General features: G+C 39.0%; 1 protein-coding gene across 8 annotated transcripts; it reads right to left on the reverse strand.

Annotated features, from left to right (window-relative positions):
• Positions 1-528: 528 nt before the first annotated feature.
• On the reverse strand, positions 529-26,705 carry LOC117915413 (activating signal cointegrator 1-like). Of its 8 annotated transcripts, XR_004651384.1 has the most exons (10): positions 26,459-26,703; positions 14,925-15,068; positions 14,244-14,311; positions 14,067-14,117; positions 13,869-13,928; positions 13,299-13,696; positions 5,183-5,440; positions 3,543-3,678; positions 2,770-2,851; positions 529-876 (listed from the first exon to the last, which is right to left on the reverse strand). XR_004651384.1 is itself a non-coding variant. In XM_034830997.1 (7 exons), the coding sequence occupies exons 1-6, from the start codon at positions 26,580-26,582 to the stop codon at positions 13,343-13,345; spliced, it is 801 nt and encodes a 266-aa protein (XP_034686888.1). In that variant the 5' UTR covers positions 26,583-26,703; the 3' UTR covers positions 4,958-5,387; positions 13,299-13,342. The 8 variants fall into 8 exon arrangements, 5 of the variants coding, with proteins under 5 accessions (XP_034686888.1, XP_034686887.1, XP_034686891.1 ...); XR_004651383.1 differs by lacking the exon at positions 3,543-3,678 and having other exon boundaries at positions 2,003-2,851; XR_004651385.1 differs by lacking the exons at positions 529-876; positions 2,770-2,851; positions 3,543-3,678 and adding an exon at positions 3,917-4,152.
• Positions 26,706-26,780: the final 75 nt, after the last annotated feature.

Consider the following 26,780-nt stretch of genomic DNA (forward strand, 5'->3'; position numbering starts at 1 on the left):
AGGATACTGAAAGAAGGGAGAAAGGAGATTGCAAGTCCAATCCTGATAAAATAATCAACAAAGAGTATCAAAATGGGGCCAACATAAAGACCCATTGAGGTTAGCAGATGGCATGCCATTTTTCCCCTTAAGTTTTCCATGATTAGGCTTGAAGTCAAAATTTCACACGTAAATTTGTATTTCTACATTTCCCACTGAGGATGCCCAACTTCAACTTGAGTTAGAATAACATTGTGTGAACTTATCTGGCCCTCAACATTTACTGTGAAGTGCTTTCTGCGTGTGAAGATTCAGAAAAGCACCAAGGGAACATGTATGGTCTGCCTTTTTCTGATGTTATGTTTGTCTCTAATTCTGTTCCATGTCATGGTAAATGTTCACATTGCTTGTATGGAAAACACCAGGATCACTTTTTCGGGTTTAGGGCGATACAAAGGCTTCATATTGGGTTCAATGCTTTTAATGTGTTCATTAGACAAATCTGAATTATATAAGAACAATAATGTGAAACCCTAGTTACACCTCCCCTGCATAACCCCAACCCTGCTTGCTCCATTTCAGTTTATTCACACAAGTTTTACTGGTTCTTACAAGTCAAGAAAAGGCAACTGATGTTGGATCGACTCTCTTCCATGTAAAAAAAAAGCAACTTTTATACATATAAAAGAACGTCTTCCCCTCACCAATGTGGGATTTCATAGATTTAATCTGGAAACACATCAAAGGAACATCTTTTCTCTTGGGTGACCATTTGCATGCCATTGAGTTGCACAGTTGGATAAATGCACCTACCTCCTGGGCTCCAGAGTTAAAAAGGGTGGATCCCTGGATTGCAACCCTCTTGGCATCTTGGTTTCTATTCCAACATCCACATGACTAGACAAAACAAAAAAACAGAATATCATTCTTCATTATATTAAAATCATTTTAAGATTTCAGATCCATCTGCTAATTATGATTATGATAACATTAATTCACCTGTGCTTCTCATTTTCGACACACAAGGCATCTAGGTTTGCAGGATTTCCTTATTAGATGAGATAAATGAGTACGCATGGTTATGCATCCAGCATTCATTAACCATGGTATGTGACATTTAGAATTAAGATAGCAAGCAAACTTTCCCTGCAGCTAGAGTAAATTGTGATTTCTTAGCCTCTATGAGTGGTTCCCAAATCAAATTAACATAGTGAAATATACGTAGTCCAGTGAAAGGAAATGTAAATTATAAACTAACAGCACTACACTATTGGTAACACTCGATACTCTCTATATAATGCAATAAACAATGTCACAATGCTCATTGCCTACAAGCAAGGCACAAACACTAGAACAAGTAAAGCACAAACCTTTCCCAACAGTTCCCAGTGACTGATGCATAGCATACCCTCAACTCACAGAAGGGGATGATATCAGTGCACTGCAGCACTTATTTTATACATACTACCACTACTACTACTACTCATATCAGCCAAAGTCACTCAGTTGAGATGGGTGGGAGGTGGAGGTTTGTGGGGTGCTATGTGTAAAGGAGTTTGGCTTCTTCTCAGGAGATGGTAGCTTCTTTGCGGGAGTTGAAGGAGGCTTAAGCTTCTGTGGTGGATTGTATGAGTCTTTGGCACTCTCTTCTCTGGTACAGGTGAGTACCCAGGGGTGTATCCATAATGCGGTGGCTTCTATCCCTTAGGTGGTTTGCCAAAATCGAAATCGAAGGATTTTTTTTTTTAAGTAAACGTCTCTTTGAAAGCTTTTATTTTGTTTGGCAAATGGAATGAGAGGAGCTGTCATATTCTATTTGGCCAGAGCAACATATCACAAATGAACAAGCTATTTACTGCCACACTGGGCAAAACATACATAATCCTTGTACTTCAAACATCCATGAATTCTCATCATTTTCAGGAGACGTTGCATGGTTTATCATTCTATATGTCAGCATAGTAAGTGCAGCTAATAGGCCTATTCAGAGCCGAAATTCAAAATATATTCACAGGATAATGACCTTATTATTGGATTTTGCTCACTGTCATACACAGATATCAGATAAAGCCCCACATGCTCATAAGCTACAAGCAACCTACAAGCACTAAAATGAGTGTTAGACGTATGAAACATTCCCCAATACTAGTAGTATTACCTGTTCCATAGAACACTAAATTAGAAGAGAGAAGATGTGAGACTCCAGCTTTTCTTTCTACATATTACTCATATCAAGTTGGAATAGTTAGGTGGTAGAGGCTTGGGGTGCCTTGTGTAGTCTAGGCAGCTTGTCTCAGGAGTTGATTTCGTCTTAATCTGGATGTCCAGGTTTCATCCTTTCAAATTTCCCATGCAACTCAGCATTCTCCTTGGGAAACTTCCCTCCATTGGGAAACTTGTGTGAATCTTTGGCATTCTCTACCAGAAGGCCCAGGGTAGTGACCATAAGGTGGTGGCCTTTTTTCAGGTGGTGGCTCCTCTCCCACAGGAGGCTTGTGGTAATCAGCAAGAGAGGCAGTGGAGAGAATCATCACCCCAAGGAACAGCACTAGCAAGTATGTGTGAGCCATATTTGGGATCTGATGATGAAGACTAGAAGATAGGAGTGGCCTCTTATAATGGGTTGGAGACTATATCTCAAGGGGACGTGTATTTATGCATATGATCTATATAGGACCTTCCTCCTAATATTTTCAAAATAATGTTATTGTCTCTCTTGGGTGACTGTTTGATTTGGTCTATTTCCATGCCACTGAGTCGAAAAGTTTGACAATTGGCTACACCACCTACCTGGATTCCATGGTTGAAAGTGAAGATCAGTACAGTGTGATCACACTTGGCCTCTTGTTCTCCATTCCAGTATCTACTTAACCTGACAAAAGGAAAAGAAAAAGAAAAAGGGGAAAAATAGCATAATGTTCAAATAAAAACGAGAAAAAATAGCATAATGTTCATGAATCATGATAAGCATCAAGGCATGATAGTGAGAGAGGAAAGAAGACAGTGTAATTTGCAATCCTGATAATCATTATATAGCAGTAACTTCAATCATTTTTCTATCACAGGGAACATGACACTCATCTTCCTATGGAGATATTGCATAGGTTTTTTTCTTTGTATGTCAACACTAACCAATGAAGCATGTTAGCTGGTTTGAAACTGAAACTGTAGCCCTATGTTTGGTTCTTGAAAAACTTGAGAGAAAATGGAAGTAAAGATAAAAGGAAAGAAAAAGTGAAGAAAAATAAAAATAGATTGAAAGTCAACAAATTATTTTTACATGTTTCTTCAAACTTCTTTCACTTATTTTTCCTTTTCTATGTAAAGATTAAATGATTTAAAAATCATAAATTTCTAACTAATTATAATTATATTTGATTTTCTTTCATATTTTCCAAGGTAAAGCCAAACATGAGAAATCATTTTCCTTAAAAAAGAAATTCTTTCCTTTACAGTTTCTTAGAACCAAACATGGCATAAAAGTCCAAATTGGGGTTTCTCCATGTTCCATTTTTTATGGCTACCTTTATAGACCATATAATATAGAATGTACTTGTGCATACCTTCAAGATCAAGGTGAACTATAAGAAAAAGACAAGCCATGGCCCACGGAGCAGGGGTACCAAGCTGCCTTCTCCTAGGTTAAGTTCCAAGATTTCAGTCTTCAAACCTGCTAAAAGCTAAAGGCATGTTTCCAGCCTGCGGGAGATAACATGCACTGTCCAACAATAAATTGCAAACACATTTGATGCAGTTTATAAGTACAATAAGATTAAATCCACCAAATCTTTTACAGTTCAACCAACACTTGAACTAGTAGCTTCACTACTGGGTAATAATATATAAACCAAACTCTTGATAGGAACCAACCTATTGCAGATCGAACTTCTTACATCCACCATGAATTACTGAACCAAAAGAAGAAGAGACTGCCAAGGAGGAAAGCCTTCCTATAACTAGATATTTATATTCCAAATTAGGGAGAGCACCCACTGCCCAGGCCTCACCCAGCATAAACAGATAGTATACATATACATGCAAAAAGCTCCAACCTTCAAGATTTTAACTATTAACTTAACACAATTAAAAATGTATCCAAAAAGCAAATCCCCTTGAACTCCTGAAGCAATTACTCCAACCAAATAAAGATTTTAAGAGTTCCATGTTCATATCCTGCAAGGAAATCATTCAATGTTCAGACCTCTAATTTCTGTCTTTCTAAATGCCCAGCCAAAAGGCATAAAGTATCATCCAAATTGGATGCACAGCATATGTTCTTAAATCATGGGATTTCAACATGAGTTACTACACTCTAACAGGGCCCAGAAATTGACCTCCAGATATGCCTATCAAAAAATCATCCCCACATACATTTTTCTGCTCAAAAGACAATATTGCTACATATGACATTCAACCACTACTTGAACTCAACAACCAGGGAAAAGAATGTAGTATTTCTACCAATCAGGCTGAGAGGGGCTGGTGAATTAACAGGTAAAAGTTTGTTTTGGGTTTATTGTTTGCATAAAATGCAGCCTATGACACAATGCTTCAAAACCAAGCTAAGTCAGTCACATGGATGGGTAGGATGCCATTTAGGATTTGTCCAAAAACATGACGACCACTTGAGTCAGCCTAGTTGCCCTCAATTCAGAAATCAGCAAGTAATACAGTGTAAATCAGCTTCATCACTGTAAAATAACTATTTATATTCTAGCTAAAGTTACCAAATTGTAAGTAATTTTCCTCATTCTCAACCTATTTGATGTACCTATAACATTTCATATATAAATTTGTTCTTTTAAGATTTTCAATCACTCCAATTAACCAAAATTTTCAGAATTTAATACACCAGGCAATAATAGAGTAATTCCATTGTTGACCAAAGGCACAACGGCATCAGCGCTATTCAAACTTCATGCTCTTTCAGCATTTTTATGCTATTGAGTAGTATATTATAAATTAATGTAAAAATGGATTAGCATTACATAAATTGCCATAAGAGAACCACATACTACAAAGAAACTTATTTTCCAAACAAGGAAAATTATTCATAGCCATTATTACATAAGAAAGGAAATTGATAAAATTATTATCCAGTTCCCCATCAGGAAATATGAAAGTACTCCTAAAAGACTCAATTCTAACCAGGAAACCATAGAAATGTATTAGAAATATTGTACAGGGTTCTCTCCAATATTACCTTCAGTTGCTAAGGAGATCAGAACCTTGAAAGTAAGTCACAAAGGTCGTGTGGGTTTCCCAGAGTCTTCAACAACCAGTATTCACATATGTTCACATTAAAATTAAATAAAGCAGGTATCAATTCCACAGGCTTTAAGATTTGAATTACTTCTCCCAGGAATCATACACCACTCATATTGTCACTGACTTTGAATTACTTCTCCCTGCAATCATATGCCACTCATATTGTCACTGCCTTAGGGAACAAAGTGAAAATCTGCAATTTCAATTAATTCCAACATAAAAATCAATCCTCAAAAAATGGATTGCCAGGAGCTAAATATAATAGAAGACGAACAACTCTCACAACCAAGTTAAAGAAACCAGCCGCTAGGTACCTTTGAGTTCTATACTACCAGGAACAAATTGGATGAGATTATTTAAAGGCTATTCCACAGTGGAAATTCATTCGTTCAAAAAACATTTGTCATGCATATAGGCAATCTATCCTATGCATTCATACATCATGGTCTCATGCAATCTTAATCAAAGTGGTCCTGGAAAAAGAGAGAAAAAAGTAATTACAAGCCTGTGCGACCAGATTTCTTTTGTTTTTTTTTTTTTTTCCTTTGCCAAACAACCATGTTCATAGTTTCAGAAGTTCATTCTGTCTTTAAGAGACCCATGGCAGAGACTTGGTCATTCAGCTAAGAAGGTGAAACTTCACATTTTCACACATAATCCATTTCTTTCTCTAACATAATTCAAATGAAAACACTTAACAATTGGAGTACAAAGTTCAAATGGAAAACTTTCTGAAGAGAGGCACCCTAGCTTTCATCTATGAAGTAGCATGAATCCATCAACCTAATTCCTAGTCCAGCAAGGATATCAATCATCTGAAGATCTTGTGTTGCAACAGATACCATTTCCATGAAAAAGCACAAGCCATAGAGTAGCCTCAAATGTTAATCCCTGTTGAGATACATGTGCTTTATGTCACACTCGATAAAAGTCGAACAAAATTTGTGGAAATCCGGAGGAAATCCAGAAGGTACAGCTGTGTTAGAGCTGTATCGCAGCTGTGATATAGTTGTTTCCTATTCTAATTTCATTTCCTGATTTTATGAGACTTTCTCCTAAAATCAAGGATTAGATTTCTTTTTCTAAGGCAAATGACCTCAGTCATTCATGTATAAATATCAATGCAAGAATCAATTTAAAAGATGAGAGAAAAATAAAAGCTCCCTCAAATTTCTTCATCGTATTAGAGCTAATTCTAACCCATTCAGTCTGTCCATAACCAAATACGGAATGGTCACCAAGGACTCCTCAACCTCAAAATGATAGAGAAAGTCAAGGACACCATGTCACTACTGAGGACAACCCAACACCACAACATTTCAGTCCGTTCAAAAAAGAGTAATTGGAATTGTTGCAAAAAAATGTTCAACTAGTCCCAACAGGAGGCAAATTCCTCCATTTCTTCATCGGGTCCAGATCCTTAGCTCAAAAAGGTAATTTTCTTACTGCCTTAAAAGAAAAAGGGAAAATGTGAGTCATTGGATTGTTGACTCAGGAGCTTTTGATCACACGACTAGAGTGCCACAATTTTTCAAAATTATACACCTTGTTTTGGGGATGATACGATTCGTATGGCTGATGGTTCTCTCTCAAAGGTGACTGGTACAAGTTCTATTGTCATCTCTAAGGACCTAACTCTTGACTCTATTCTTTTGGTTCCAAACTTGGATTGCAATCTATTGTCCATTGGTAAACTCACTTATGAAAAGAACTATGTTACTAAATTTTTCCCAAACCATTGTGTTTTTTAGAATTTGAATTCGGGGAAGACAATTGGCGATGTTGAAGTGTGTTCAGGACTCTATGCCTTCAAAGTGAATTATTATATTGAAAGACAACCTTAACCAATAGTTGGTAAAAAATGGTGTCTTTTTGTCCTTAGTTCTAATAAAGATAGTGATGTTACGTTATAGCACTATCGTCTAGGACATCCTAGTTTCTTATATCTCAAAAAATTCTTTCCATCATTATTCACTAAAAGCTCAGATGGTTTTCAGTGTGAAATTTGTCAATTATCCAAGCATGTTTGCAAGCCCTATCCATAGTTTTAAAAGACTTAAGGCGCACCAAGACGCAAAGTCCTCTTGGAGCCTCAGGTGCAAGGCACACCTAAGGCACAAACTTTAGTAAAGTGAGGCGCATCCTATTTTACATATATATTTTTATATAATATAATCAAGTACCCAAAAAATTTTCCTCTATTTTTCCCCTTCTTCTTCATCCTCTTCTCTTCTTCACATTGTTCAGGAGGCTAGGGCATTTTTTTTTTATTTTTTTTTTTGTTTTACAAGTCCAAAACGAGCATATATTGGGTTTTGGAAGAAGAACAAGCCAAAACGACATCATTTTGGAGCCTAATCTTTTAAAATAATAAATAAATAAAAACAGGCCAAAAATGACACTGTTTTGGCCCCTGTTCTTTTAAAAGAACAAACCAAACAACGTCATTTTGATCTCAAGAAATTAAAAAAACAAAACCCTCATCATTCTCCCTTTGCTACTCTGCAACTCGTCGTCAAAGGGTAAGAAGATGACCAAAAGAAGAAGAAGAAAAAAAAAAAAACGACGACAGAGGATAGAGGTGCACCTGTTGAGGGTGTTGCGCCTAGCCAAGAGGTGAGCACCTTGCACACCTAATCAACACCTCCGTGAAGGGGCGGCGCTTGCATTCAAGCGAGGCGCTGAAGGGTGATGTCTCGCCGTCTAGAGCCTAGGCACGCCTTTCACAACTATGACCCTATCCAATTCAACCATACAAACCATCTCATCTTTTTTCCATACATAGTGATGTTTGGAGGTCATCTAAAATAAAGAACATAACAGGGACTAGATGGTTGATGATCATACTAGAATTTCTTAGATATTTCTAATGAAAAAAAAAATCAGAAATTAGTCAAATTTTCTCAAAGTGGATCAGAATTTCTTTATTGAATTAAAAAGTTGAAATTAATATTTTGGAAAAGTTAGGGGCGCTCGAGCGGTAGAAATAGCGCTCGAGCACTAGGACCGCTCAAGCACTTAACTAGCGCTTGAGCACTCATATAGAATCTGCCAGAATATGGAAGAATATTTTTTGGATAATCATGAAAATTGGATTTGGAAACTTTAGAATATCAATCTCCTTTGGCCTAGAGGTTTATATAAACCCTATTATAACCCTTTAGGGTTAAGAAATTCTTACCCTAACTTGTCATACCATTCCCGATCTCTCATCAAGGAATCAAAGTGTTTAATCTTGGGTTGTTTGAAGACCCGCATCCCTTCAACAAGGCTAAGGTGTATTCACTAGAACAATTGAAATTGTTGCATCGCGGACATGAATCAAATTGCAGGTTCTAGAGAGTAAGTCTTTAGAATAAAGCAGACAAAGAATTTTGTGTGACTTGATCTCATATAGTGGATTTAGCTTTGAGGTCTTAGACCTCGTGGGTTTTTATCTCCACAGTTAGTGTGGGGTTTTCCACATAAAAATTCTTGTGTCTCTTGATCTTATGTTTGATTTTGGATATTCTATTTATCCCTGATATCTCACAGGTTAACGTTAGGTTAAAAATTCAACTCCCTATTCAATAATTTTTAAAATACACTCATTAACGAGTGTTATCCTACTGGACATTGGTTTTTCACCATATATAACACTCATACCAAAACCCATGCAACATGGACTCCAACCTTAAGCTTAACTTTCTACGAATGAAAAAAAAAAAAAGACATAACATAAATAGACAGATTTAACAACATGCTCCTAATCAAGGTGAATGTCCCTCTTTTTGAAAGATATGACCTTTTCCATACGAGGAGCTTTCTCTATAATTTCACCTCTACCAATTCCCATGCCTTTACAAAGTTGTGGAAAGCTCCAAAGAGAAGGCCCAGACATGTAATGAGTAGATTCCCTACCTTAGAACCTAACACCAAAGCTAAACCCCTAATATTTGTGACTTCTATAAGAATCAATTCATTTTTTTCCATATTTATTTCTAAATCAGACATTGCTTCAAACCACATGAAGTTCTAACTTGGATGCTACAGATGCTCTTAATTAGTGTCACAAAAAAATAGGGTATCATCATCAAACAAGAAATGCGACACTTCCATCCCCTCCCCCCGTCTTCCTCCCACTTTGAAACTTGAGATGCAACCCCTTTTATCTAATTCTCCTCAGAATTCAATTGAAAGCCTTCACTGCCAATATGAAAATATAAGGGGAGAGAGGATCTTTCTACCTCAAATCCCTTGAGCTCTCAAAGAAACTGAATAGGACACTATTTACTAGAATAGAGAATTTAGTAGTGGAAATGCACCATTTGATCCACCTCACCCACTTATGATCAAAGTCCATTTTATCCAACATCATTAACAAAAAGTTCCAATTTACATGGCCATCGTCCTTTCCAATGTCTAACTTGCAAATTACCCCACTATTGGGACTCTTTAGCCTTGAATCTAGAGCATCATTTATGATTAGAACTGCATCTAGAAATTGTCTGTCTTCCACAAAAGCATGCAAATAAACTAAAACTATTTTATCCACCACATTTTTTAGTCTTTTAGCCAAGACTTTTTCCAGTAGCTTGTACAAAAAACCCCCCAACTAAGCTAATCAATGTAAAATTTTTCAGGTTCTCTGCTGCACCTATATTAGGGATCAAGACCAAGAATGTGACATTTAAATTTTGCTCAAAGGAACAATTATCAAAAAACTCCCCAAGCTCATTTGCCAAAATATTATAATAAATCCATTTGGCCCCTACAGCTTTATCCCCACTCAAGCTAGACAAGGCAACAAGAAATTCCTCATCAAAGAAAGGTAACTCCAATTTCCTAGAATCAGCACATAGCATAACTTCAAAGGTCATCCCATTAATGTTAAGTCTCCAATCGCCCATTTCAGATAGGAGATTTTGGAAGGCCCTAAACTCCCCTTCCTTTATATTTGCTTCCCAAGCAACCATTTTGCATTCACTCAAACTTTAAACATGATGTTTTTTTATTCTTTGGGCATTGACCATTTCATGGAAAAATTTGGTGTTTTTATCCACCCCCCCTCCCTCCTCTAACCAAATTTCTCTTTATTTTTGCCCCCATACATATAGATTCTTCTAACAAGGCCCCCTTGCTAAACTCAATCACCACTAACCTTTTGGCCTCAACATTTTCAAGAGATAAGGTAACTACTCTCTACTTTGAGTCCCAGAAGTTGATCCAGTTTAGCACCTCTAGGTTTTTTGTTGAGACATTCCCAAAACCTTCTTCATTCCAAGATTTTAAATCTCGTTTGACACCCTTTAGCTTAACTTCCAAAATATGACCATACAAGCCATCCACATTATAACCATCAACCAACTCCTCACAAAATCTTTTAAGCCTTTTGTTTTAGGCCACATATTTTAAAATGTAAAGTGTGTTTTCCCACTCCTTATCCTACCTCCATCTAAAACTATGGGGTAGTGACCTAAAATTGGTTTAGGTAAAACACTCTGGATTAAAGTAGAAAAACGATTCTACCAATCATCTGACACTAGGAAATGGTCAAGCCTTGAAGAAGACCAATGTTTTCAGAACCGGACCGGTGATTGAACCGGAAAAGTTACCGGTTCACGGTTCACGGTTCACTAGTCGGACCGGCGGTCGAACCGCTGTCGAATTAAAATTAAAAATAATTATAAAAATTTTAAAATATATATGAATAAATTAAAAATCAATAATATTATCAAATTAAATCATATTAATATTTTTAATTTTATTAAATGGAATATGTAAAATATTTAAATGTGAATATATTAAAAATGAAAATTTAAACTAATTTTATCATTTTTAAAAATATTATTTTATTTTTATTTAATATTATAAAAAAATTTAAAATCCAATATATATTATTTTGTTTGCATATAAGATAACAAAAGCTGTGTAGCTGAGTGGTGTCTTGGGATGCCTATAGACCTTAGGGTCCAAGGTTCAAATCCTCACGGGTGGGACTTGCTATTTTTTTTTTCATTGATTAGGTTGGCTAGCAATCCCACATTGGATTCCAAGTGAAATGAGGATGCAAAGGATGCCTATAAAAGCTATCCACATTGAGGAGCAATGCATTACCTCATCCGTTGGGCTCAAGACTAAGCCCATTATATGATTGAGTAGGGTGTGGGCCTTGTCATTATGAGACAAGGCCCAACTGGGCTTTTGCCCAAGCCTTTTATATAAGAAAGCCTTTAAAATGGTGGTTAGCTGGAACTGTTCGGTTCGATTAGAACCGTCCGGTTCCACCGGGTCACTGGTCCGACTGTCGGTTTAGGCGGTTCGTGACCGGTTTGATCCTTAAACGGTTCAATAGGGCAACCGGACCGGAATTGTGACCGGTCGACGGTTGAACCGGTCCGACCGGCCGGTCCAGTTCGGTTTTTAAAACATTGAAGAAGACAAAAGATTATGAACACCACTCCAAGTGAATAGCCCTCCAACTAGCGAAAGATCCCAAGGTCAAGTCCTCTATGTCCTCCAAAAAGAACCTCATATCAAACAACATTCTAAGGCAATTCCTCCTTTTCATGGGGAACTTGACCATATTAAAATCCCCTCTGAAGCACTAGAGCTCATCCCAAAGGCCTCTTATGGCACCCAACTCTACCCAGAAATCCACTCTTTCTCCCCTTTAAACCAACCCATAAACTCTTAAGTATACCTAGACAAAGCTATCTTCACAGTTCATAGACAAGCAATAGAGAATGCTTCCACCTCCTTACCAATTAACTCTAATACCCTACTATCTTGGAAAACCAAAATGCCTGCTATCAAGCTTCTAACTTCTAGTACCATTTCAAAAATCTTCCTACTCCTAAACTCCTTACCAGTTGAACGAACATCTATTGAACCTTGGTTTCTTGTTAACAAACTAGATCAACCCCTTGAGACCTTATCAATGACTTTATTATCATATACTTTTCCTCATCATTTGCTCCTTTGACATTCCAAGACAGGATTTTTAGCTCCATCATGCAACCTATGTTGGATCCTAACTGCTACTCTTGTAGCCCTTTTCCTTTTTGTTGAGCTTTTATAATTGACTAAGCATCCCAACTTGTTGAGGTCCCTCTCAAACCAAGATATCGAGGTTAACTTCCTCTTCACCCCCAATGAAAAAACAGAAAGCCCTCTCCGTAGCCTGCCACACAAGGGAAAAGATCTCTTTTTCAAATCCATCAACTGGCATTCTTGAGAAACTATTGAAATTTGCCAACTTACAAGATATACAATTGGAGGAGTGCTCCTCTACCAAACAACTACTAAAATTCACCTCAAAGGTGACCTTTTCCCCTAATCTCTCCCCGGCCTTCATACCCACTGACCCTTTCACGAAATTTTCTAGAAGTTCCACTGTCGAGCCTTTACGGAGAACCATCCTCAACAAACTCCTTTGACTAATGTGAAAAACCCCACCCAAGACCATCTTCCAGAAGTTAACTTACAAGATTAGCTATAATCTTGTGAAGACTCGTTACCTAATGGGTAAAAAATTTGAAATTCTATTAGTATAATTCTTTTTAGGCACAAAAGCTGTGAAAATAGCATTGGTGCTCTAATTAATAACCCCATAATTATTAAGCAATAAAACAACTTTTAATAAATTCTCTTTCACCACTTCCCACCAATCCTAATGCAAAAAAGCTAGGAAAAAGTCATCATTGCTCTAAGCATTTCTCCTCTCTAGTTGAAAGACTGCTTTATGAACTTCCTCTTTGACAAAAGGACAATCCAACCAATTAGCACCATTTTCCAAAATGAGAGACCAATCCCCACTCTTCTATCCTCTAAGGATCTTCATATAACCATTAATGCCTTTCTATACCAGCTACTATATATCGGGTTTTGGGCAAGTCCTATAAATGGGTTTGAGTAAGATTTTTAATTACCCTGTTCTTTCTTTTTAGTTGATAAATATGCATATAAGTATTAATTCACACATCAGAAAAGATTTTGCTAAAACAAAATAATTGACATGCAGATAGTGACTTCTTGATAAGAGTAATAGCTTAAGGGAGGAAAATGAACACCTCCACCAGCCCCAAAGTGGTAAGTTCCTTCAGATCCCATGTTGCTATTCTGCATTTCTTTGTGTTTTGGCATCAGCCCTCTTAATTAATTCACTATCCAGCTTCTCAAATTCCTCGGATTCTTCCCTTGTTCTTGTGGAAACATCTGCATCTTGTCCTTGCATTGTTATGGATTGGTGATTATCATTCTTTGAGAACTGTGTGGCAGCTGCTCGTGCACCAGCTATGGCTGCAAGGAGACCTTCTGGTTTCTTGTCTTCAGCAGCTTTAGAGCCATCAAAGCAAGAAACAAGTGATCCTGGTTTCAAAGAGAAAGGATCTTGTGGTTCTGGAAGCAGAAACTTGACAGGTAGTGGAGCTTGAACAGGACGAAGACCCCTAACTGCTGCCTCATATATCTGCAACAATTTCAGGGGGGATAAGTAATTAAAAATCAGTCACTCTATTGCATTAGTTAGACTTGCTTTCAATGCGATAGCAAAGAAAGAATCGTCAATGAAAAAAGAAAAAATAAATGAAAAAGAACAAAAAAGAGAGGGAAAAAAAAAATGATGGGTGCTCAATTTGTACTTTTCTTTCCAGGTTATAAATACGTTGGTACCCGCGCATCTCAAATGGTATGATTAATTTCTGCATCAGGTCAGGAGAACTAAGTCCATCAATATACTAAAAAGCAAATATACCAAAAAGCAAGCAAAAATGTTTAACCATCTTGAGTGTCAAACTCTCCAAGAAACTATATACTTTTAGCTGAATGAAAACACATGCCTGTGGTTGCTCACAGAGCCAGCAAAACTCTGTTTGCGCTTCTAGCCTTACCTACAAATAGAGTTTAGGTTATCCAACCAAAATGGATATACATTACACAAAACAAACTGTACCTAATCAGTTTACAAAGGGGACAGGGGGAAGTAAAAAGCAAAAGTAAATTTCTAAGATGCCCACCCCTTCAGGTACCTCCTTCCAGCACGCCAGCTCTTCACATTTAACACAACCAACTACTTCAACACAACCTGTGGCAAGAATAGAGCTTGTTGGATTTATTTTAGCATGCCATACAGAAAAACTTAGCATTTCAGTAAGAATAAGAATAAGAGAGCTACTTTCCACTAAAATACGAATCACCCATCAACTGTTGCAAACAGACAACAATGTGGATAACAGGTTTTATATATATGCATATATATATATATATATATATATATATAGATAGATAGAGAGAGAGAGAGAGAGAGAGAGAAAGAGAGAGTCAAATAATAATAAAGGACATAAAAATATTTCTTTGAAAAAGACTAATTAGAAAGAAGAAACAAAGAACCCACATGAATTCAATTTAGATAAGAGAAATACCTTCAAGAATCTAGTTCTTTTTGCAAATTGCAACTTAGACATGGAATGCCACATATTATTATAAGGTATCACAAGAGATTATTGCTTCATTTTTTTTCTTTGCCAGATCAGTTTTAATAAATATAAATATAAAAATATAAGCATGTACACACACACACACACGCACGCAAACACATTATGTGTGTATTTATGGATATGTAGATATAGGTTTTTAATAATAGAGCATGAAAACATATCTAGTCAGAAATTCCAAAAATCCAAAACCATTAGCAACACCTAACAGTCTTGAAACTGGGTAATGTTCTGGAAACTTGAGGTCTGTTATCCCATTCACAGCATAGATCTCCCTGTAGAAATTCTCCATTGCTTTGATTGTGTCTGAATCGGGGACCTTACTAGCAGCATGAATCCAGAGTCGGCCTTCATAAAACAAAAACATGTATATTAAGAAATATCCTTGTAGAACAATAACATTTTTGCCAGCATGCAATTCGTGTTAATAATCCTTGGTTCTCACCACTCATTGTACATTACAATGTAAAGACCTAATAAGCCCTAATATAGGTAGGTGTCTGTGCACAGAGAGAGAGAGAGAGAGAGGAGGGGGGTGAAAGGAAAGATGATTATAGAACAAATACAAGTTGAATCTCCTGAAATAATGTCCATCAAGTTATTTCCTAGCAACAAGTACTGATTATGCTTTTCCAAAAGTGTCATTTTTAATAATTCAATAATGTAGATACTTGAATTTCACATTCACACATACACACAAATATATATATACACACAAGATTATGCACCACGTGATCAGGGTAAATGCTGGGAGGCGTGGTCCCAATAAGAGGCACATGGTCTCAGGTTCGAATCTTGCAACTGATGATACCCTAATTTACCTGGTGCTGATTTTTGCGGGCTCGTTCAGCACCCCAAGGTTTGGGTCCCCATGGAGAGTCCTAAGGGCTTGGCCATGGAAGGTTCCTCGATTATCAAAAAAAGAAAAGTTAAATGAGGAGGTCACATCATTAGTAGCACCTCTACAAATTGCAAACCTATGCACCTCACTACCAATAACGGTGCCTACTATCAGTTTTTCTACAACTGCTAGTTTGACAACATAGAGAATACATTTTATCTCCAACTCAATTCATGAGAGAGCATTCATATTGTGCTATAAATGAAGGGTGGGATACATCAACATGCTAAGGTGAGCAATGAGAACTCACTTTCCCACCTTCAATTGATGGCTTCTCTACCTTTCTCTTACTCCATCAAGAGGATATTTCTAATGGTTGGTTCTACACAGTGATAAAAACTGATTTCATTGATGCTGAACAATTGAGATTACATTAGGATATATACACAGCTGTTAGTATGTTCTAGGAAACTACAAATTCTATCTACCCATAATTCTAGGGTCAATGACATATATACAGCTCTTAATCTATTCCAGGATATTACATATCCAATCTATGCATAATTCTAGTGTCAACAACAGCCTACACGTTTTCTGGATCATTACAATTAAAGACAAAATACATATAAGGAAAGATAAAAAAAATTAATATGGCAGAATTTCAACACACACCCCTCCAAAAGGGGTTTGCCCAGTCAAGCTATCATTGTATCAAGAGAGCTTCTCCACTTTCACTGAATTCTCAGAGGCATGCCACCCAGATGCATCATGCCAACCCAAATCAAGAGTAGTGCTAGGGAAGCCCAAATGAGCTTGGTGCACATTGGTGATGGACTTACCCTCCCCCGTCATCAAGAATACAGGATGGTTCAATGGTTTTGGTTTAGAAGCTACAATTGGAGGTCCACCAAGGCAAAATTAAGCCAAATATCGTTGATCTTGTTTCTGCCTAATTAGGATGGAGAGGGCCCACTTAGCAAGACACATGTAGTTGCTATTACATGCTTCTCCAATGAATCCATCAAGTGCACACACGATAGCATGTGCAGTCCACCTATCATACTCGAAAAGGAAAGAAGCCCCACTTTGGCCCCATATTCACAAGGGTTTATATTTGTGTTCAACATGGCACTCCACTCATTTTCAACTAACCATGTAACCAAAAAAAAAAAAAAACCAAGAAAAAAATAATCATAGGGAACATTTGAGAATTAAGAATTTGTTTCTTTTAATGAGTTGGGCATGCCCAGCAAGCATCCACCAGATAAGAGGAATAATAAGCATTGAACAAATCCATGCAAACCTTGCATCATGTTTGACATGAGTATTTCATGCACTTTGAAGTTTCCAAATAATATTCATGTAGGACAGTAGAAAGAAACGAATGTAGAGAAGAGAAAGAGAAGTAGAAGAGAGGATTCTAAGTAATTATAAATATTATTGTTAAAAAGTTTCCAGTTTTTAACATCACTGGGCCCATGATAGATGGACAATCATAACTCTAGTAGGAAACTAATTTTAATAATCCTAACTCCAACAAAACTTTATCACTAATAATACTAACCCTAAAACAAATATTAAATAAAAAAAAAATATCATCACTTCCCATATTTGCATCTAATCTAAGTGTGTAATTTAACATCTTTATCTCTATCATTTTCTCTCATTTGAAAATAACTTGATTCTGGTAAATTGTATTTGCAAACATTGATCTAAAAGATCAAGATCCAATCGACAAAACTCCTCATTAGTAATTCAAGTATGATTAATAGGAGGACCTTTCCATTGAATGAGGAAGTGTTGACCACCACTAGATGGGAAAGTAACACACCCTTATAGTTTTAAAAAGAGCAAGGCACACCTAAGGTGCCAAAGTTTCCTACAGCTTAGGTGCAAGGCACAACACAAGGTGTGCGCCTAAGTGAAGTGAAACATGACCTAGGATGCATATCAATTTTCTAAATATGATCCAAAATCTAATCCAATCAATAAAATACTTAAGATTTTAATATTTAAAAGAAGCATTCAATAAAAAATTAATGAAATTATATAAATTCCAATATATAGTTAGAAATTTCAAGAATAAAAGTTTTTTTTTTTTTTTTTTTTGATAAGCAAGCAGAATATATTTAAGAAAGGCAAAGAAGCCTCAAGGCATACAGGAAGTATACGAGACTACCACCCCCTTAACAAAAAAAACAACACGACCCAAACCCTATTTGGAGGCTAACCACTCCAAGAAACCTAATAGGGAATTCGACTCCATAACCATGTACACTTTAGCCCACCCCCATACATTGTATACAAACGAAGTTTTTAATTTCTGATAATCCAATACTCCCCCCTTAAAGGCTAACCTATTCCTTTCCTTCCATATAGACCAGAAAATGAATAACGGGATTGATTTCCACACTTTTTTCCTTTTTCTCCCCACAAAAGAACCTTTCCAACTACTAAGGACCTCCTTTACAGAATTTGGAAAGACCCACTGTACACCACACAACGCAAGAATGATGTTCCACAACCCTTTTGCCACTGTACAATGTATTAGTATATGATTGATTGTTTCCTCTTCGCACCCACACAAAAAACAACGATTAGGTAAATGCCACCCTCTTCTCTGGAGCCTATCCAAAGTGAGGACCTTCCCCCAAGTAGCTTCCCAAGCAAAGAAAGCAATTTTGGTTGGAACCTTGTCCACCCAAACATTGCTATGAGGAAAATCCACTCCTTGGGTATTTGTCAACACGTTATAAGCTTTCTTAATTTTAAACAGTCCGCCCTCGCCTTTCTTCCAATATACCGAATCATCTTCCGAGTTTACTCTATAGTCCCTCAACACAATTAAGAGATTGTCCACCAAGCCCAACTCCCAATCATTAAAGTCCCTTAACAGCCTTAAATTCCACCCTCCTTGACCCACATTCTGGTCCCAGCATTCCTCCACTGTGACATTTCTATGGACAGCCATGGAGAAGAGATTTGGGAAGCCTTGGGACAGCACAATGTTACCGCACCATTGGTCAGTCCAAAACCTTATTCTGTTGCCTTTTCCCACCTTGAAAACCATATTTTCCCAACACCAAGTGGACTCCTTCAAAATCTCCTTCCAAGCTCCAACTCCATACACCCCGTTTGCTTTCCTTGTCCTCCACCCAAACTCTTCTTGCCCATACTTGGCCTCAATCACTTTTTTCCAAAGCTCCTCCTTAGCACGCGCATATCTCCAAATCCATTTACCAAGGAGAGCTTTATTCAAGACAGCAAGTTTCCTTAGACCCAATCCACCTTTTCCTTTATCCGCACACACCATCTCCCATTGGACTAAATGAACCTTGTTCCCTCCATTGGCTCCACCCCACAAAAAATCTCTTTGAAGCTTTTCAATCCTTTTTGTCACTGTCTTAGGCATACGGAAAACCGACATTTGATACAAAGGTATGCTGGACAGCGTACTCTTTATAAGAGTAATTCTCCCTCCTTTGGATAAATATTGACGTTTCCAAAGAGCAAGCTTTCGCCCCATTCTCTCCTCCACCCCATCCCATACGTAAGAGGCCCTATTTGGCGCCCCAAGGGGCAGCCCCAAATAAACAGTAGGCAGCTGCCCCACCCTACACCCAATTTCAGCCGCCATTTCAAGAACCTCTTCCACCTCCCCTACCGGAATTACCATACTTTTGTCCAAATTAATCTTCAAACCTAAGGCTGCTTCAAACCAAAAGAGGATCCAGCTCAAATGCAATAACGCCTCTTTCTTTGCCTCGCAAAAAACAATTGTATCATCCGCAAACAGGAGATGAGTAACATTGACGGCCTGCTCTCTTCCTCTCCATATCCTGCAGCCTTGGATGAAGCCCCCTTCAGCAGCCCTTGTGATGAGCACACTTAGTACTTCCATTCCCATGAGAAATAAGTAGGGGGAAAGAGGGTCCCCTTGCCTTAGTCCTTTTGTACTTGGAAAGAACCCCGCTGGAACCCCGTTCACCAGCACTGAGTACTTGACAGTGGAGATACAACTCCACATCCATCCTATCCATTTTGGTCCAAACCCCATCTTTTGCATGACCTTTAGTAAGAAATGCCAATTGATGCTATCATACGCCTTCTCGATGTCCAATTTACAAATTATACCTTTCTCTCCCCTTTTTTGCCAAGAACCTATTGCCTCATTTGCAATTAAGGATCCGTCAAGGATTTGTCTCCCTTTGATGAAAGCATTTTGATCAGGAGAAATCACATTCCCTATGACTTTTTTGAGCCTATTGGCCAGCACCTTAGCCAATAATTTATATAAACCCCCAATCAAACTGATTGGCCTGTAGTCACCTAAGTCCTCCACCCCCCCTTTCTTCGGCAGCGGCACCAAAAATGTATGATTCAGGCTCTTAATGAATGAGTTCTGTTCATGGAACTCCTTGAAAAAACCCAAGATGTCCTCCTTGACAACCTCCCAACAGCTTTGCCAAAAAGCCACTGTGAATCCGTCCGGGCCCGGGGCTTTTTCCCCATTCATCCCCATTAGTGCTGCATGGATTTCAGTCTCAGAAAATGGGTTCTCAATGCCAATCGCTTCTGAGGGGCTGATCTGTTTCAGTAAAAGACCTCCTATGTCCGCCTTCCACCCCGAATTTTCCGATAGTAGCTGCTGATACGCATTTGCTATACCTTCCCTCATATCTTGTTCCTCTGTGAACCTCACCCCATTTATCTTAATTTTAGCCATGGCATTGACTCTCCTACGGGCATTGGCCATGCGGTGAAAGAACCCCGTGTTCCTATCCCCTTCCCTTAACCATATTTCCCTTGATAGTTGTCTCCAATGCACTTCTTCCATCAACACCCACTTTGCATAACTCTCCTTAGCTTCCTTTTTGTGGCCCAGCTCCTCTTCTGTTAGGTTTCTCTCTTCTTCCACTGAATCCCACCGCTCCACTTGCTGAAGAGCTTCAGCTTTGTTTTTCTCCAATCTTCCAAAATCCTCCTTATTCCATATTTTTAACCTATGTTTCAACCCCTTCATCTTAGTCGCTAATTTGTAGCTCGGCCTGCCTCTAACCTCTATCCCTTGCCACCACCCCTCTATCAGCTCTTTGAACCCTTCGGCTTTGAGCCACATATTTTCGAATTTGAAAGGGGACGGGCCTCTCCTTATCCCTCCACCCTCTAGCAGAATCGGGAAATGATCCGATGTTGGGCGAGGCAGTCTTCTTTGATGAACCCTACTGAATTGGTCTAGCCAACTAGGAGTCACTAGGAATCTATCCAGCCTGGCCCGCGTTGATTATTAAGCCCCCCGCTCCAAGTGAAAGAACCCCCTTGCAAAGGGATATCAACAAGCCCTAGGTCATCTATAATCTGGGCAAACCTCCTCATAGTTGAAGTAATCCTCCCAATTCTACTTCTTTCAGCTTGGTACAGCGTTGTATTGAAATCTCCTCCTAAACACCACGGCTCCCCCCATATCCCTCTGATTGCCCCAAGCTCCTCCCATAAACATTCCCTATCTTCTCTGGAAAAAGGCCCATAAACCCCCGTGAAGACCCAGGTTGCACCATCTCCCTCATTCCTGAATCTGCAGGAGATGGAAAATTGGCCCTCTTCCACCCCCACCATCTCCAACGATCGTTTGTCCCAACAAATCAAAACACCTCCTGCCGTCCCCATAGCATTCAAAGCCTTCCAATCAAGAAATCTCCCCGGCCCTAAGCTCCTCACCACCATTTCAGACATCACTTGCATCTTCGTCTCTTGAATACAAAATAAATCCACCTTTTGTTTTCTGATAACTGATTTGATAATTCTCCTCTTGGAACTATCATTCACACCCCTCACATTCCAACTCAAAATTTTTAACGTCATTGGATACTTGCATTCTGGTTCCCTCTACCCTGAATAGGGCCTTTCTTCTTAGAATCCCCCTCATAGTTAATAGAGCACTCCAATCTCTTAAGCTCCCTTTCAAACCTTGAAGACTCCAACAGACCTTTACTTACAATCTTTTCCTTCCTTTTTCTGATTTTGCCCAGGAAGCTCAGAATTTCCTTCTCCAGGCCTTCCGTAGAAAACCCTAAGAAATGACTGAATTTAATCAGACTGCTCTCCTCCCAGTTCAGGTGCTCTTCCTTTCTACCCTCTTGGGACTCCGTCTGATCTGCATTCCACCCCAAACTTCTTTCCAGAGGGTCAACACTGTTGACCTCAACCAAATCCCAGCAGCCATCCCTTCTGCCTAACAGTTCAACTTCATTTGGTCTTTGTGACCCACTTCCAAGCAAAACCCCCTCCCTTCGAACCCCAGAATGGTCGTAACCCTCCCTTTCCGGAGACCGACCAAAACAAAAAGAGTTAGAGGAAGAAGACCCTTGAGCCCTGAGACCCCCCATATTTACATCTAAGTCATACCTCGCTGCTTCTTCCTCTAACATCCTTTCTGTTCTCTGATACATTAGGTTCGTCTGCTGTTTTCTCTCCGTTTCTTCCTCTCTGCATCTAATGAACTCGCAGTCCATATTGTCGTCTTTTTTGTTACCGTTGGACCCAGAAGAAAAGATTTTTAAGAGGGGCCCATCATCCACTAAAGAAGACTGGAATATGGTGTTTTTCCCCTTTTGGTGTTGGCCCAGCCCAGCGTCAACAACCCGCCCCAAGCTTTTAATAGTATGCGTCCCATTCTGATCCCTCTTTGGATCTTCACGGCCTGTTGTTAAAGAGAGCCCACAAGCCCTATCCTTCTCCCGGCTTGGGCCCACGGGCCCAGCATACGAACCGGATCCCCGCAAGCCCGCATGCAGCTGTGAACCCAAAGCTGCAGAGCCCACATCCTGCGTCAGGCGCCCCGTCCCATCCACTGACTGGTGCTGCGCCTCGAACCCCGCGCACGCCATCTCCTCCACTCTCGACCCGGCGCGTGGGGCTTCATCACCCCTACCCTCTCCTCTGGACCGATCCCATAAGTCGCGCTTCCATTCCTCTTCCATCCTTAATGATGGAACCATCTCCCACCATAGAGATAGGGAGTAAGACATCCCTTCAACCCCTATCACCAGCGAACCAAGGATGTTCTCGCCGTCCGATCTGATCAGAATCCTCGCCCACTGCAGGTCCTCCATTCTCTCCGTCTTTGGGTCGACATCTAAAAACCCACCGCAAGCGTCTCCCACCCTTCTCAACACCGACGGAACCCATAGCGAAATTGGTAGCCCCACTATTCTCACCCACACTTCCCTTCTTACCTCTCCTTCTTCCATACACCCCGATCTTGGATTCCATCGCTCTAGATCCACTTGAACTCCTCCCACCGCCTTATGACTAGAGAGGTGAACCCTTCTTGCTTCTTCCGCGAACTCGAATTCCAGTAGAGCACATCCTCTTCCCATACTCGCAATCCCCATTTTGCCTTTCAATCCCCATGCCTTTGCCATTTCCCAACCCAAATTTTCCAGGTCTTCCTCTTTTGTTTTGCTAGGTTTCCAATTTCCAATCAAACAATGCTCCAGCCTGCTGATGTTTCTGTTTAGCTCCTCCCGATCCACCTCCACTCTAAGGATATTGGTCTCCATATTCCCCCAACCCTTCACCGTGTCCACAAATAACCTTCCCTTCACCATTTCCGACCGCGGCCTTCCCACTGTCCTCTCTTCTTCTTGTTGAACCTTTATGCCAACAAAGATATCCATCTGGCGAATAGCCTCCACCATCGCCTTCCAACCCTCTTTGACCCCTTTGCCCTTCGGGATACAAATACTGTATCTCTTCAACTCCACATCGACGACCCCTAGCAGCAAAAAGTAACCCGCCCTGTTATAAGCACGCACGAGAGAGAAGCTTCGCCCCTTCTCCTTCCATCCCTTTTCCCAACTTCCTATCTTCTCATCCTCAATGCACTGCAATAGACCTTCCATGAAAAGCCCTACGCTGTCCAGCCCCAATCGCACCCAAGACGATACCCCATTCTTACTTTCCGTTATGATTAGGGTTTTTCCTCCCCTTTCCACCATTTCCAACTCAAATGTCTTGGATTCCACCCCGAACTTGCTCGTCTTCCTCTTCCTCCTGTTTTCCGCGCGATGCGCGCTCCCATCGCTGGCGATCTCTCTCGCTCCCTCGCTCTTAGACTCTCTCGCACTCTCTCCCATTTTCCAAAATTCAAGAATAAAAGTATTTAAAAAGTAAAATAAAGTAGACAAGGCACGTCTCTCAAACAAGGTGCATACCTTGGCAAGTGACCCATGATAACAAGGGAGCGGTTGTGCCTCGGGTCTAAGTGCACCTTTCAAGACTATGAACACACCAATCCACTAATAAATCCACAATCACATTAGTTAGCACCAATAAAACAAAGGAGCAAGAAGCACCAAATTGGAGGAAGGCTCTACAGAAACAAAAGAAGGTAAAACTCATGTGCCTCAATATGGAAATAAATTTGCCACGTCGAAAATTGGACTTATAATTCTGTGTGATGGCAAATCAAGTAAATATACATTAGATCCAAGCAATTGAATGATAGGGAATGGGCCAAGTCAGTGGACAAGAAGTTTCTTAATGGAATTTTTAGGTAACGCTTAGGACAAATGAAACCATAGCATAACCACTAAACTCTTTATACCTATGATGTGCATCAATAGCAGATTTATAATCTTCACTAAAGGCCATTTTTCATTATATCTCAACATGTAAGTCACAAATATGGTCCTAAGTAGAATCAGAAAGATAGTAATCAATAGGCAAAGGAACAAAATCAATGGGTTGACGAGGCAAAAAACCATTAACAACTTCAAAATGACTTTTTGTTGTGGACCGATTAACCAAGTTATTATAAGCAAACTCAGCAATAGGTAAAACAAGATACGAATTGCCAAGTTTCCCACCAACTTGGCACCTAAGCAAGTTAATCAAATAATGATTAACAACTTTTATCTGACAGTCTATTTGAGGATAGAAAGCAAAGGAATACTTCAAAGTAGTATCAAACAATTTTCAAAGTGACTTCCAAAAATAGCTAAGGAACTTGACATCCCTGTCACACACTATGGTAGAAGGCAAACCACTTAACCTTCAATTTCATTCAAAAATAGCATTGCCACATAAGAAGCATCAATGGTCTTAGAACACGGGATAAAATGGGTCATCTTAGAAAATCTATCCACAATTGCCAAAATGGAATCATGACCTCTAGTAGTCTTTGACAATCCTAAGACAAAATCCATGCTAAGATGACACCAATGTGCATTTATGTTAGGCATAAATATAAGACGTCATAATATTTTATTTTATTATTTACTATTTATTAAGGGTAATTATTATTTAGTGATAAAAATTTATTAGAGTTATTAAAATTAGTTTCCTACAAGAATTAGGATTATTTATCTGTATATAAGCCTAGTGATGTTAAACACTAGAGACTATTGATCAATAATATTTATAATTATTTGGAATTCCCTCTTCTAATCCTATTTCTCTCCTCCATATTCTTTACTCTCAATTTTAAGGAATGTTTCCTCAATAAGGCTAAAGAGCAGCTTAATATACATATGCAACCCACACCAACATTGGCAAATATCTGTAGCGATAGCCACTAGCCAGTTCTTCTTGATTGGTTTAAGCTCAAAAAAAGAATGGTGCACAACTTTCCTAGCTTCACAAGAACCCTAATTGATTGCTCTAAGCTCAAAAAAGTAGTGTGCACAGTTTTCCCACGTTCAGAAGAACACTCACTGATTGCTTTAAACTCAAATAAAGAATTATGCATATTTTTCCTATCTTCTCAAGAACACTCACAATATCTAGTAGAAAATGAAATAGTGGAACTTTCATGGCTTCTTTGGCTCAAGGGGTTCATGCCCTCACCTGAAAAATCAAAACAAAACACCAAAAAGATCATGGTTTGATTGATCCGCAAGAGCCAAATTTGCTTGCCACCGAACTAAACAATGCAGTTGTATTAAATTTTTCCTCCACTGAAATAAATCTCATTCTTTTCCACCTCCCACCTCACCTGCCCTACAATGAATTCTTGGCTCTGCCACTGTCCTTGGTCCTTTGGAGCTAAAACCCATGCAAATCTCCTAGTATCAAATCCTATAAATTTGCTGGTGGGGTGGTGGTTGCATTTTCAAAACTGAGTTTCCTAGGTGTTATCATATCCGAAAATCAAGAATATGAACTATGGAAACAAACTACAGTGAGTCTAGAAACACAGAAATCAGCATGAGCAATCAATATGGCCTAACAGGACTGCTAAAAACTTAGAACTAGCTTAGGGCATATTTGAAAACATATTCACAGAAAAACAGCTTCTAATGACCAAAACTTATGCCAGTAGCCTATGATAGGTGAGAGATTTCAAGGGCTACAATAGATCATGAAAATGTGAAGTAACCTGAACCAATAGCTCTCCTTCAAACTCAATAGCGACCCAACCAAAGCAGCAGAATAGCCAGTGATTACAGCATAACTTTAGACACTCTTTTGAACAGCTAATAGCACATCCTTCTCCTTTTCTATCAACATTTCTGCAATCAGAGTGGACACACTGCAGTCCAACGCAATTCTCAAGTCAACAAAACCTTTGCCCCAGTTGTTTTTGTTACGCCACTTGAATCCCAATTAACAATTCCACTTTACACAACGCCCACTCTCCCAAAAACCATACCCAGATCACCAATATGCCTTTCCTCTCCTATCTTGCCCTTACGCAAATAATTAGTTTAGAGCTTTCTTTGAAGTCTAAAAAAAAAGGTTATTGTACGCCTGATCACTATTAAACTCTGTTTTGAATTAAAGGGTCTTTGCATATTCAAGAGTCACCAACAGGTTGAAGACTCAAATTCTTGAATTTTCAGGATGAATTGAGAATGATGTGGGACAACCAAACATGGGGCGTTGCCGAAATTACCTCTGAGAGGAGCAGGCCACGATCGTCCTTCGACGCGCTTAATACCATAAACCAACAATGAAGCCCATGGTTGATGCAACGTGAGACATGGGTTTGTGTAGTTGCCCTTACTGCGACTTCCCATTTGCCCTCTTCACAAATTCTGATTGCTGGCAGATTGGCCTCCTGGTACTTTGCACAACACATCTATGGAACACCCCCGTTCCTCGAGCCTTAGGTTGCATTTGGCACCTAAAAAATATTAATGGAAATGGGATTAAATGAATCACTCTAGAAGAAACGAATCAAAATCCAATAAAAATAGGATTTGATTTCTATAGCA

This window comes from Vitis riparia, chromosome 5, assembly GCF_004353265.1.
Source record: "Vitis riparia cultivar Riparia Gloire de Montpellier isolate 1030 chromosome 5, EGFV_Vit.rip_1.0, whole genome shotgun sequence".
NCBI lineage: Eukaryota > Viridiplantae > Streptophyta > Magnoliopsida > Vitales > Vitaceae > Vitis > Vitis riparia.